The following is a 12,538-nucleotide window of genomic DNA, read 5'->3' on the forward strand; positions in this document are numbered from 1 at the left end:
ATCCACCACGGCAAAAGGAAATTAAACATTTAATACTTTTCAACAAAAAGTCTTCTTGCAACTTTTTTTGTTTTAGGGAAGGGCATGAACTGAAGTAACCTATGTAAATGGTTTAGTAGGTAAGTATACGTTGCTAATTTAAACACAGCAAAACCAAAGGATGTTGCATAACAAACACCAGGATTTAGAACACCAGCATTGATATTAACAGTTTTAGCATCCCACTAAAAAAAAATTAGGAATTAACATATGCAAAACATGTTATTCTGAGTACATGCAATTACAATTAAAATGCTGGCTTTCAAACAAAACTGTAGAAAACGAGTGGTATAGCAGCAGTAATAAGGCAGTTCAATGCTTAGTCACTTATGCCTAGGTTTAGAAAACTCGTATCCTGAACTGAAATGCACAGATGAACACCAAGTGTCCTACACAGTAGTGCAGATGCAACGCATCTCTTACAAATGATTCTTCAGGAAAAAAAAGCGTCAGTCTTCATTGAATGAGTAGTAAATCAAAACCAACACAAACGTTGTCTACTTCCTTTTTCTCCAAATCTGGCTCAGTTTTTGCCTACATCCAAGGAGGAAGTTTCACTCCCTGTTATGGAGGCTACTACACCAAATGCACCACTCAATGTTAAGAAATGCTACGGTTGAGTTCCACAGTTATTTGGTGGTTACTTAGCTGTTTGTTACATGGAAGACGTAATCCCACTCTTGCCAAGGATGATTGCCATGCATACCACAGGACGCATTTTATTGCGCAAAGATGCAATATTGCCATAAAAGGTTTTTCTAAGAATTAACTGAACACTTTGTTTTCAAGTTTTGGCAACTAAAAGGCTACAATCACATTACAAATGCATAATATTGTGTTCCTGTAATTATTTATGACAATAATTGTGACATTTCTTTTCTTTCCTTTGCATTATTACAATGCAAATTGTGATAATGAAAAGTATCAAAGCTTTGTGCTCCATTGTTATTTCTCAGCTATTGAGTTTATTCACTTTAATCTCAAAATCCACAAGTTACTAATACGTCAATATTAATGGCCAGTAATGATCCAATACTCAAGGATGAAAGTTTTTATACATACTGTAAGAGTATCTCAATGTACTAAATGTTGTACAAAATGTACAGGACAATATAATCCCTGATCTCAAACAGCTGTAATCAAAATTACACAACATAAAGCTCCCTTCTGTATTTTAGAATTTTTCATTTACAACAGAAAATAATGTTAGCAAGTGAAATTCTGAAAATGGTCTGTTTCAGGCATAAAATATTCTGACATAAAATTGTAGGTATTACATGTTTTAGAAGATACTTTATTGAAAAATATTATCTGCATAATAATTCAAAGCAACCGTGTCTCAAAGCAGTAGTGACAATATAGTCAGTTTCTTTTAGTTTTTAACTAATAATTTCAAGCTGTTAATGACTTGAATTTGCCTTGTTTCTCAGAAAGATTTATTAAGATGACTACTAAGACAAATACATGAACTGGGGAGGGAAAATTGTGCTTGTAAAAAAAAAAAAACTTGATAGGTGGCTCCTATGTGCTTCCTCAAAGTTCTCACAAGCTTAATTCTTAATGGGCCACTTTCAATGTCAAATTTCAGGTGTTATACAAATCTCTCCACATATCTCATTTTACCGATTGCTTTTTTCTGCCTCCTTAAAAGCAGCCGCTATCTCCTCTAAACAAACAAGGGAAAAGGAAAGGTACAAAGGGAAAATAATAGTCGTGGAGAAGAGTGGAGGCCTGAAAGTATGCAAACTATTAGAAACTAGCGTAAGACTTATGTTCAGCTGAAGAAAATTCTTGAGGACAGATGGCAATTCCAGTATTCAGAAGAATCATTGTTAGTTCTCTGCCTGCTTTTGGCTTATACTTTTAGACTACTTTTTATCAAATCATTAACAAAACCATTATTCTTATGTTCATCATTGAACAAAAAGTCTCTCTATTCCTCCAAAGAGTTAAAAACTGAAATCAGGTATTGACAAAACCATATCACTGGTACACAAGTTGACATCTAGATCTAGAATTAACATAAGCACCAAGGTGGGGGAGCTTTATGGAATACAGCAGCCAAACAGGTCATTCAGCAAATAGAACAACAAGCCTCTGTTCAACTGTATATCAGTTTTGTAGTGGCATTCTAGTCTTTAACCCTATGCCTATTTAAATTTTGTCCATTTCAAAAAAAGGAAAATAAAATTCAAAATAGACTAGAATACTACAAAATTCTAAAGTAAATTATTTGAGCTACCGTACTTATTTAAAATGCACTATTTTTCTCCATTACCAGTTCAAAAGGATTTTAAGATCTTGCCCTTGCTAAAGATGACCTCGGCTTTGGACGGACTCAGTTTTGCTATAGACTTCCAGCAGCAACTCAGCTAAGCTCTCCAGAAATTTGCTATTTCAGGACAAACCATGCATATATATATACATACAGTAAAACAGTACCTCTTTGGGACTTCTAGGAGCACAAAAAGGGTATTTTTATCTCACATTTTAAAAACAAATAAAAGAATAAATAATAACTGTTCATCACATTTGTTAGACTCATTTTAGAATAAAATTACAAAGATTTCATAAATTGAACCAAGGAAAGCAATTCAGAGGTCCCACTGGAAAAAAAAAAATCAAACAAAATGGTTTTAGTCTAACGCTCACATTCTGGCTTCTGTTTGAAGCATCAGACCTTGCAATTCCAGAAGAGGAGGCTACTAAGATCACAGAACCAGGTTCTTCACTGATGCGGAAGGAGAAAGAGACAGCAGTCATAAACTGAAATGGGAAGCTGCTGACTATATTCAGAGACAAAAATAACCACCAGAAAACAAACACACATACACAAAAAAGCCACTTCCAGACTAATAAAGCATTGGAATAGATACCCCCTTAAGACTGTGGCATCTCAAGACTCAAGTGGACAAAACCCTAAGTGATTTGGGTCCAAACTCAACATGGAGCCTTTGTTGCACACGAAGCTGGGCTATATGATCTTCTGAGATTACTTCTGATCTGAATGATTTCTGCTACCTGGATACCCAAATGTTGTTTTTTTTCTCCTTGCATTCTCTGAATGAGATTAAGATAACAATACAACAGCACAGCAAAAACCTCTTTTACAGAGGTGGCAGGATACAGTCCGCACATAGGATTAAGATGCACAGCATGTTTGTTTTCATCTGTCAGGAGGTGACAAACATGCAAAGTACAATTTATAAAAATTTATCAAAGACAAGTCTTCTTCAGAAAACAAATATTTTTAAAAATCGATTTTTGCCATGAAACAACAGATCTTCCTACCAATATTTCTGACAGTGCTTTGCTCGGAAACATAACAGTGCAACAGACACGAAATTTCGCTGTATGAACAAGAGATTTTGTTACATACCATACTAAACACCAACAAGTGCCATCAAACTTCTCAGACGTACAAAACAGACTACTGACCATTTTGGATATTTCATAAAACTTTCTGTCCGCAATTATTTATCAAGGGAAACCAATGAACTACCTCTCAGAAAAGCAAACCATTTTAAGTGGTGACTTTTTCTAAATAAAGGTTTCTAATATAGTTAAATAAGTAAAATAAAGACTAAATTTAAAATAGTTTAAAAAGAAAACACCGCTATATTTAACATATGACTGTTAACATATAGATAATGTTTGTAAAGTGAAAGAAATTACATTACAGTGCATTTAATGTAGTTATATTTTCCTTAAGAGGTGAGGAACAGCTGCTAAGTTAAGGTCCAAAAAATTTATTTTTAACATTTGGCAAAGGTATATAGTTCTCTGTACTGAGATTTCAAAATGTATGTTGGAAAGAAATATAAAATGTCAATATTTAGCTTTAATCCAGATCTTTAATGAAATTACTTCTGCGGAATATTCTAAATATGTATTATAACTCCCATTTCACAGACTGGAAAACCGGAGATTTTTTTTTTTTTAAAGGCTTTTGTAATAAGTACAAGATAAAGTGACAGCTAGACAGGTTGCTCCACTCTCCACATTTTACCATGCTTACTTTGAATTTATTCACAAAAATCAATTACACAAAAAAAAAAGCCAAAACAAAGCTTTTTCTCTCTGGGTTCTGCTAACACTGACCTGAGCTAAAGTTATATATATATATATATATATACACAAAATATATATATATATATATATATATATATAAAACATATGAGTTTTTACAAGCAGCTGGAACATTATTAGCCTAAATATTGAAATATATGGTACATAGTCATGGAAAAGAATACTGCTTGTGTAAAAATATATGTGTGTAATGTTACAAGATCAGTACTAGAGTTGCCTTTCCTGTGTCCTACAATATTTAAGGATTTTATTTTTATATGTGGATTTCATATTCTGTTCAAGGGCTTTAAGAAGACAAGAAATGCCTTTTTTAAACAGATGAGAATTATGTCTTCTGATCTTTGAATTGCAGTCCCAAACCACAGTCCTAATAGATGCTTGGAATCAGAAGATGTGTGCCCAGATTAGGAGAGCAAACAAAGAAGTTAACAAGTTTTAGCTTTCTACCAGTGACAGGGGCAAACCGCTTTCTAATGCTTTGGTTAGACAAGGTGAACCTGAGGCTCCTCACCAGAATTCATTTCAACTTCCTGACACATGAAAATAACCTGTGCCCTGCTTTATCCCTCACTAGCACCACCACTACTGCTTCACTGACTACAAACCATAGTAATTTATCTGGGCATGGACCTGCCTCAGGCAGGTTTAAAATTAGCTAATGTGTTATTTTGGACTCGTTTTTAAATACTTCTAATCTCAGTCAAAATACACCACATTAAAATCTTCTATGCCACATGCTCACAATAGTTTTTGCCACACAGTTATGCTGGTAAAAGGTATAATGAGTAATGATCTTGGACTCATGCAGCTACATGCACTAGCAAAAGCCCACCAGTACAGCGGCTACTACAGCAACAAAATTACCTCTACAAGCATTTCTTCGTTTGCTGGCGCTGAGAAAACACAGGTACTTCCCTGAAATAGGCTAAACTCAAATTGTCTATGATACTAAGGGGCACTAGACAGCACATTAAGGAAGCCATACAAACAAAACGGTCAAAACTGACCTAAAAAATCTCCCCAGCTCTAATAAATCTGTTCTTACAGTTCATCTAAAATCAAAATACATTTCAATGCAAGTGAACTTGCCGACCAAGGATATAAAAATCATATACATCCCGCAGCCCAATCTCAACCACTAAAATCAAGAAATTAATCTGAAGTACTATTCATAATTTGGGGTATTCTTTCTATTTCTAAACTTTGGGGATGCACTTACCAGAAATATTTTTTTTTTTTAAAGTCGTGAAACCTGAGAATGCAATTTATTCTTACTGTAGCATCTAGACACATTAGAAACAAACATTACAAGACTTCCAGCGATCTCAAGTACTGGCAGCAATGCCATAAGAAAAGATGTAACTGAGAAATGTTTAGATGGACAAAAATTCAAAATAAAAATGCCAAATATTATTTACATGAGGAGAACAAAGACCCTTATTTAAGATGACATCTGTGTCAAACAACAGTGGAAAAAAAAAACCACACCACTTAGTGAGCAAGTGTGGAAGTGTGGTATAACAGTAGTGTGACTTACTGGGAGGCTTTTCCCCTTAATGGATTTAATAGGTAGAGAGCTCTAAATTTTTGGTATAGTACCCCCAATTATATTTTGACAAAATAATTTTGTTTCAACATTCATACTTGAGTGAGAAAATAAAAGTAAGCATAAAGCAAAACTTACAGAAAAAAGTCAGCACTAATTAAATATTCTACTGCAGTATTTTTTTTCCACAAGAACTACCAATATATTCTTCCACTCTTTATGTAATTTAAAAGACAGCAAAATTGATTTCGACATCTAATAGCTTCCAAACAATTTTTTTTAAATTTCCTGTATTTACATAAACAAATATGATAAAAGAATCAGAACTAAAAAACAAACAAACAAACAAAAAACTTTAAGTGAAACCATAGATTCACAATATTCTATTATGAAATTAAAGGAAACCTTAGTGGAATTGTTCGGTAGCTTCTGTATAATCTCTCACAGGAAACATACTACAGCTTTACAGAAAATGAATACTTACTTTTTAAATATTTATAAATTTACATTAATATCATCCATATATACCATGATGCATTTCAATAATTATTCTACAATACAATGGGAGTGCATGCTCAAACAAAACACCTCAGCAGTATTTTAAAGCAGTAAACCACCTAGCCAATTTCTGTACGTTCTGTAGTTTTTCTAATCCACTCTCCCTGTGGTTGAGCAAAATCGAATTGCCTCTCACATTTGCAGACAGCTCTGTGAAGGTGATAATAGAGCTGCTCCCTGCTGTCATGAGGCAGGAAATAGGAAAATGGCATATGGGGCTAGAAAGAAATAAAAAGAGAACTAAACAAGAACAAAAGAGATTTCAACAAAGGACAACTATAACCCAATATGCTTTGCAAGTTAATCTCTTTTCATAATCATTTAACATACTTAATCATCTATCTGCACACTTTCTGAAAATCTTGAACACTTGATATCGAGTCTTCTGTAAAGTTTTATTGCCAAAAGCATTTGGAATAGGAAGGCTATTAAGAGCCATCATATGTAATGCCTATAAATCAATGCCTTATTGGTACCCACATGAAGGGGCTAAATCTATTCTGATCTGCTAATAATTGATCTTAGATTTTGTGGCTAAAATGAAATCTCTGAAACAATGTACACTTGGATTATTGTTGCAAAAATGTTGAGTCACACCTGAAAAGCAAAATATGAAGTGAGGATTATGACCGGTTATGTGTACTGACAATATCAAAGAGTTCCAGCTTGTTTAGGACTACTGATGTAAGGTGCAAAGTAAGTGGATGAGGATGTTTTCATTTACGGTGAGATTATTTATTTATTTATTTTTAAGGGAGGATGGGCCTCCAAAAATCAAGAACTTACACATATATACAGTGCCTCCATACTAATTCTTACTGAAGTACCTTAAAAAAAATAAAAAAGCTACTATACCTTTCCTTTTACACTTTGAATGGGATCCACCACCACAGCAACAGCTCTTTCCGATAAGGCTTCAAAGCTCTGCTGAGTATTGATATCTACACCAGACAACCAACAGCCAAAGCCAGGGTGACTATGATACCAACCAACTACCATCTCAGGTCTGAAACAAAGAGAACACCGAGATTCTTTAAAAATAAAAACATGCAACACAAGAAGAAATAATAAAACACCAGGGTATAAATTAAGATGATCTGTGAAAAAACACCATTGGAAATATTTAAATTACTCTCCATATTATGGTGAAAACATGGATATGAATAAATGTGACAAAAGAGGGCTATCATTAAGGGATGCACATTAGCAGTGGAAGATCATGCTTTCAGTTTTTCACCGTTACCACACCTTCCTTGAACCAGTTTTTACCCTTTCAGCACTTGAGTAAATATCTACTCTTTAACTCCTTGGCATCGAGGGTTGAATTTCCACGGCAGAAAGTCCATTTCAGACATGGACAACGGGAACTAACGGTGGGAAAGGATTAAATATCAATTAAACCAGCAGTAGAACTAGGAACTCAGTCAAAAAGCAATTTGCACTGTTCTGTTCAGCTGCTGAGCTTTTTGCTAACATTAATTTTGAAGTTTTTCCCACAGTAAAAGAATTTGAGCAAGCAGACGACAACTGTTGAGAGGTAGGAGTGAAATAAAAATTTATTTAAATCCTAGAATCTTTTAGCAAATAATTTCTCCTTTCTTTTTATTAAAATTGCTCATAAATAAGCTAAAACTTTGTGATTTTTTTAAATCTTAATTGAAAAAAAAATCAATCTTTTACTAAATTGAGCAGCATTCTTTCTGTGCAATAATCAAAGATGTGGGTTTAATATAACTGACAACCTCCTGACAATTGAAAGGCATGAGGTGGACTGAATTACATGCTACGTTACTCACCCGTTTTCTGGACCAATTATATCTTTTTAAAACTTAATAGCAGCTCCTACTTCACTAGTTTTACAGAGAGCCAGCTGTTTCTTCTAAACAACATGCAGGGAGTATTTGTTATTCTCAGGTCTCCTCAGGGTGACTTACCTTCCTGTCTGTTTCAGCATATCCAACATTTTTGCTTGAAATACAGGATCAACTGCCTCCACACTGACACCCTGATGTAAAAAGCAGCAGAAATCATGGTAATTGCACATGTAGTAATACTTCAAATCTTTTTACGTGTTACTTTTCACAAACAAAAATTTAAACACAATGTCACAAGCATCTGTTAAAAAAGGAAACCTGATTACTTTAGAACACCCTTAAATGTAAAATACTATTTATAAATGTATGTCAATGAATGTTTTAAAAATCTAAAAAAGATTTTGAACTGTCATTTAAGTAATTTCTACTATGATTCGTCTTTTCTACCTGCTTTTTGTTCTGTAAGCTCTGGCCTGTTGTTTCTCACAAGTTCAACTCAATAAATTTTGTTAAAGAGAAATAACAGCTTTTTGTTAATTCTACATATACTGACTATGTATGAATACACACAAAGTCAGGACAAAAGAATTTAAATACTTCATTGTTGTGGAGCTATGAGTTACAAAGGGATCTGTACTTTTTTAATTGCAGTATTTTATTTGTTAAACAAAAAAGTACCATCAATTCCAATTATAAATATTGGTTCATCATCTCTTTAAAATATATTTTCATAACATTAATATTCTTACTCAAAATTAAAATGCTTAATTTTTTCACACCATTAAAAAGTATCATTTAAGAGATATGCCACTATAAGATCTGTCAAAGAGATTTTGAAGTGTATCTATAGCATCATCACAATTAAGGACATGATACATTTCTAGTCAAACCTTTACATTTTTGAATCCTTCCCTTGGCTAGTACATGAGTTCTTAAAGTTATCAATTCGTAAGTCTTGTAAGTGGTGTTATACCAATATAATTTACACATAAAGACACAACAGATCTCCAGTGATATACACTGGTGTATAGTACACTATATGTATTAGTCTTTGCTTCAGAAATGAAGTTTTCGCTTTTTTTTTTTTACTGAAACCCTTAAAATACAAACAATCAAACACTATCTAAGCATAAACTTAAGGTATCGATACGTGAATCAGACATGTTCAGATTATATCCAATAGGTATAGACAGCTTAAATAAGATTGAACAAATAGGTAAGGAAGGAAAAGCTTTTACAAATTATTTACTATGTGGAAAGAAAAAAATAAAAAGTCTAGCTGCAAGAACTCACCGTTCCAGACTGTGGCATAGCAAAAACATCAATCACTCTCACAGTGTAATCATCAACAAATTCCCCAAGCATCAGACCCATAACTTCCATAGGGACACCAGCACGACCGTGTTTCAACATCTGGAATTCAGACCAAATGATATTGTTTAACTATATATGTTTAACAGGAGGTTCAAGTTTGACCTGGGATAGTTCTTCCAGCCTTTGCTTCTTTATTGATAATTTGCAACTTGCAGCACTTTTGGAAACTGTAAGGCACTATAAGACAGTAAAAATTAAGCCATAAAAAGAGAAATAACTTTCTTATTTTGAAAGTTCCACTCAATATTAAATGCATTGTAAAAATTAGTCTGACCAGCAGATGCTGGTCAAAGAGCACAAGTCCATAAAGTCTGGGTAGGTGCCAGGTACTCAGTCTCAGCACCACACACAGCTGTAGCACACACGAGACACTTACTTTCAGCAGCGCAAGGGAAGAGATATAAACCTGTTCCGCTGTATCGACCGCAGGAGCATCTGTTGGTGGCCCCTATGAAAAGAATAAATAATCAAGTATTATCTCCACAGTTGTTACAGCCGTTCCTAAACATTTCCTTTACTGTTCCACGTTATGAAACTTAAAGAAAAATGCATGTAAGATTTGGAATTTGTGTGCTGGATGCAGTTCTTACAAACAAAAAAAAAGCACACGCAAGCCCCAAATGCTTTTTTATAGCGCCTTCCTACACTAACCTGTTTTGCAATAAAAAAACACTTAGCCTCCATCCCGTCTCCCCCATCCCTAGAACAATACCAGCCTAAACAGCAATCTTGTCAGAATCAGTCACGTAAAAAACTGGCAAGTATTGCACTGGGTACAAACCTGTTACAAGACATACAGACTAACAGTCGGATTAAGTTTCCATTAGTCAGCTTTGCCGCAAAGCTAACCTTCGTCAGCTGTAAAATATGGCCAGTTCTCCAATTAACTATGTGTTTCTTACAGTGGTGTGAATGTAAATGCTGCTGGGCTAGCATGATTAACTGGCACCAACACAAACAGCAATTTCCCTTTGCTTCATCAGCTTTCAGCTAAAGAGGACTTGCAGATAAAGGCTATGGGAGTACTTTGCAGATGCACTGGTACAGTGAGAGAAAAAACGGACCTCCGATCCCTAGGTGGAAAAGCTGTGAACAAAATACTTTGCTCTTTGCCTTACGAGTAGTTATTTAAAAATTAGCACAACTGTCCCAGGTGTGAATGATTGGTTGAAACAGGTTCTCTGTACTGCTGAAAATGAAAAACACAGGAGGCAGCAGTTTAACTGTCCCCTTCTTGAAGAGCACGAGACATATTGCTCTTACATACAGAATTCCGTATCAGCTTACCTCATTACAGCCAATTAGCACAACATTCATTACTTTGTTAACAAATTGTGTACAGCAAATTTCAAATGAAAAGACAAAAGGTTATCTCTGCACTAAGTGACGCAGAACAAACTTGTAATGGCTACAAAGCAACCATGGAGTATGGGAAAGAAAGATGCTCCCCATTAAATTAAAGAAGGAAAGGAAATGGTACCATTATGCAAGGCTAGGTTAGAACTTTGATTCCGCCGTTATATGCAGTATAACACTTAAAGTGAAAAATTTACAAGCAGTTCATTAGAACATTTTGCAGAACCAGATCCACGGGGCACCAAAACACTTAGTCCAAATATACTACAACCAAAATGCTTGGCTGATGAAGCTTCAAATGCCTAATTGTTTTTTGGTACTGTGCTTTTTTCATCCAAAGGTGTAATTTTACATTTTTAAGTGTATTTTTCCTGCTTCATTTAAAGTTTATCCTAAATTTTCTTCTTTTCACTTAATACTTGGAAAGCATGAAGACTTGTATTTCCATTTAATCACAGCTAAGAAGAAAACACAGATAAGGGTACTTTTTTAATTTTAAAAAAATAGTTTGATAACAACAACTTTCTATGTGTACAAAGCTCCTTTCCAATTTTCTACCAGTTTTACACCAGAGAGAGTCTGAAGTGATTGCAAAAGTACAAATTAAGTGACCTTGGCTCTGTATCAGGAAGAACCATAACATTAACACTGTGATATGACCACATATATATTCTACATTATATATCATATATATGATATCACCATATAAATATTCTACATTTCTCCTAGATTTCTTTTTTTTTTCTAGATTTTCTCTGCAAGCAAGCATTGCATTTCAACATTCGCTATTTTTTAAACTGAAAAGCTGTGATTTCTGGAAAACTAATGTTCATGCTTGAGATTGGCTTCTCAAAACTCAGGAACTTAACTGAAGTTTATTCCACAGATTATGACATTTAAATTGGCTCTCCTGCATGTACTCTCTAATGTCTGTTAATATGGCAGATCACACTGACACCCTTCCTGCAGCTGAGGCATTAATCATGTCTCTGTCCCCTACATAGACACCTGTGTTCACAACTTGTAAGAGTTTAATTATTCTTCGTAACTTTTCCCATTTTAAAATCTATTTAAAATCAGTCAGTAGAGTCAACACTTAGAGCGAGGAGACAAAGACAAATATTATTACATTTTGTTTCTGTAACAAGGCAGCTAAAATACTGTTAACTTAAGCAAGGATAGGAAGAAAATCTGGGCGTTAACCTACTGTGCTCATTCCTAATCTCTCTCTCATTATTTCTGTACTTGTTAGAGGTTTGAAATTTTTGTTTGCAGTAGCAATGGTCCAGAAGTATTTAATATTATATTTGCTATTGATCCTTTGGGCATTCTACAAAGTAAGTTTTAGACACAGACGAAGGCCAGCACCCATAGCCAGCAACTCATTTTCAGCAAAGGGAATACCGCTTATGTATCAGGGAACACTCCACTAGTATAAATCAACTTTGCCTAGCATTCTTTTCTTTTTTTTTTTTAAGCCATAGCATTCACTTCTATGATTTTGCACTTTTCATGTAGTTTAACTATAACTATGCATGTAAAAATGTAGTTTTACACACTACGTGTAGTTTAGCTATATGTATACACAAATAAAATGACTACACCATTAGTAGACAGCAACTGAAAACTTCACTGTTTCACTTTAAGCACACGCCCTAGATCATAAAAATATTAAAGCTCCAGCTCTTCTCATCCAGTTCAATTAATAAACTTAAAAATTACCTAATTGTAATCTACAATGCAAATATCGTGTTGATTTATT

At 34.2% G+C, this 12,538-nt stretch overlaps 1 protein-coding gene across 1 annotated transcript in view; it reads right to left on the minus strand.

Moving 5' to 3' along the window:
- Positions 1–12,538, minus strand: part of PSMD14 (proteasome 26S subunit, non-ATPase 14) — a 47,016-nt gene that overhangs the window by 14,580 nt on the left and 19,898 nt on the right. The window contains exons 4-7 of the mRNA XM_066999489.1: positions 9,797–9,868; positions 9,340–9,459; positions 8,167–8,237; positions 7,088–7,238 (exon numbers count right to left, since the gene is read on the minus strand). Of these exons, the coding sequence (XP_066855590.1) occupies positions 7,088–7,238; positions 8,167–8,237; positions 9,340–9,459; positions 9,797–9,868 (414 nt within the window). The remainder of the gene's footprint in view (positions 1–7,087; positions 7,239–8,166; positions 8,238–9,339; positions 9,460–9,796; positions 9,869–12,538) is intronic.

Source organism: Anser cygnoides, chromosome 6 (assembly GCF_040182565.1).
Source record: "Anser cygnoides isolate HZ-2024a breed goose chromosome 6, Taihu_goose_T2T_genome, whole genome shotgun sequence".
Lineage (NCBI taxonomy): Eukaryota > Metazoa > Chordata > Aves > Anseriformes > Anatidae > Anser > Anser cygnoides.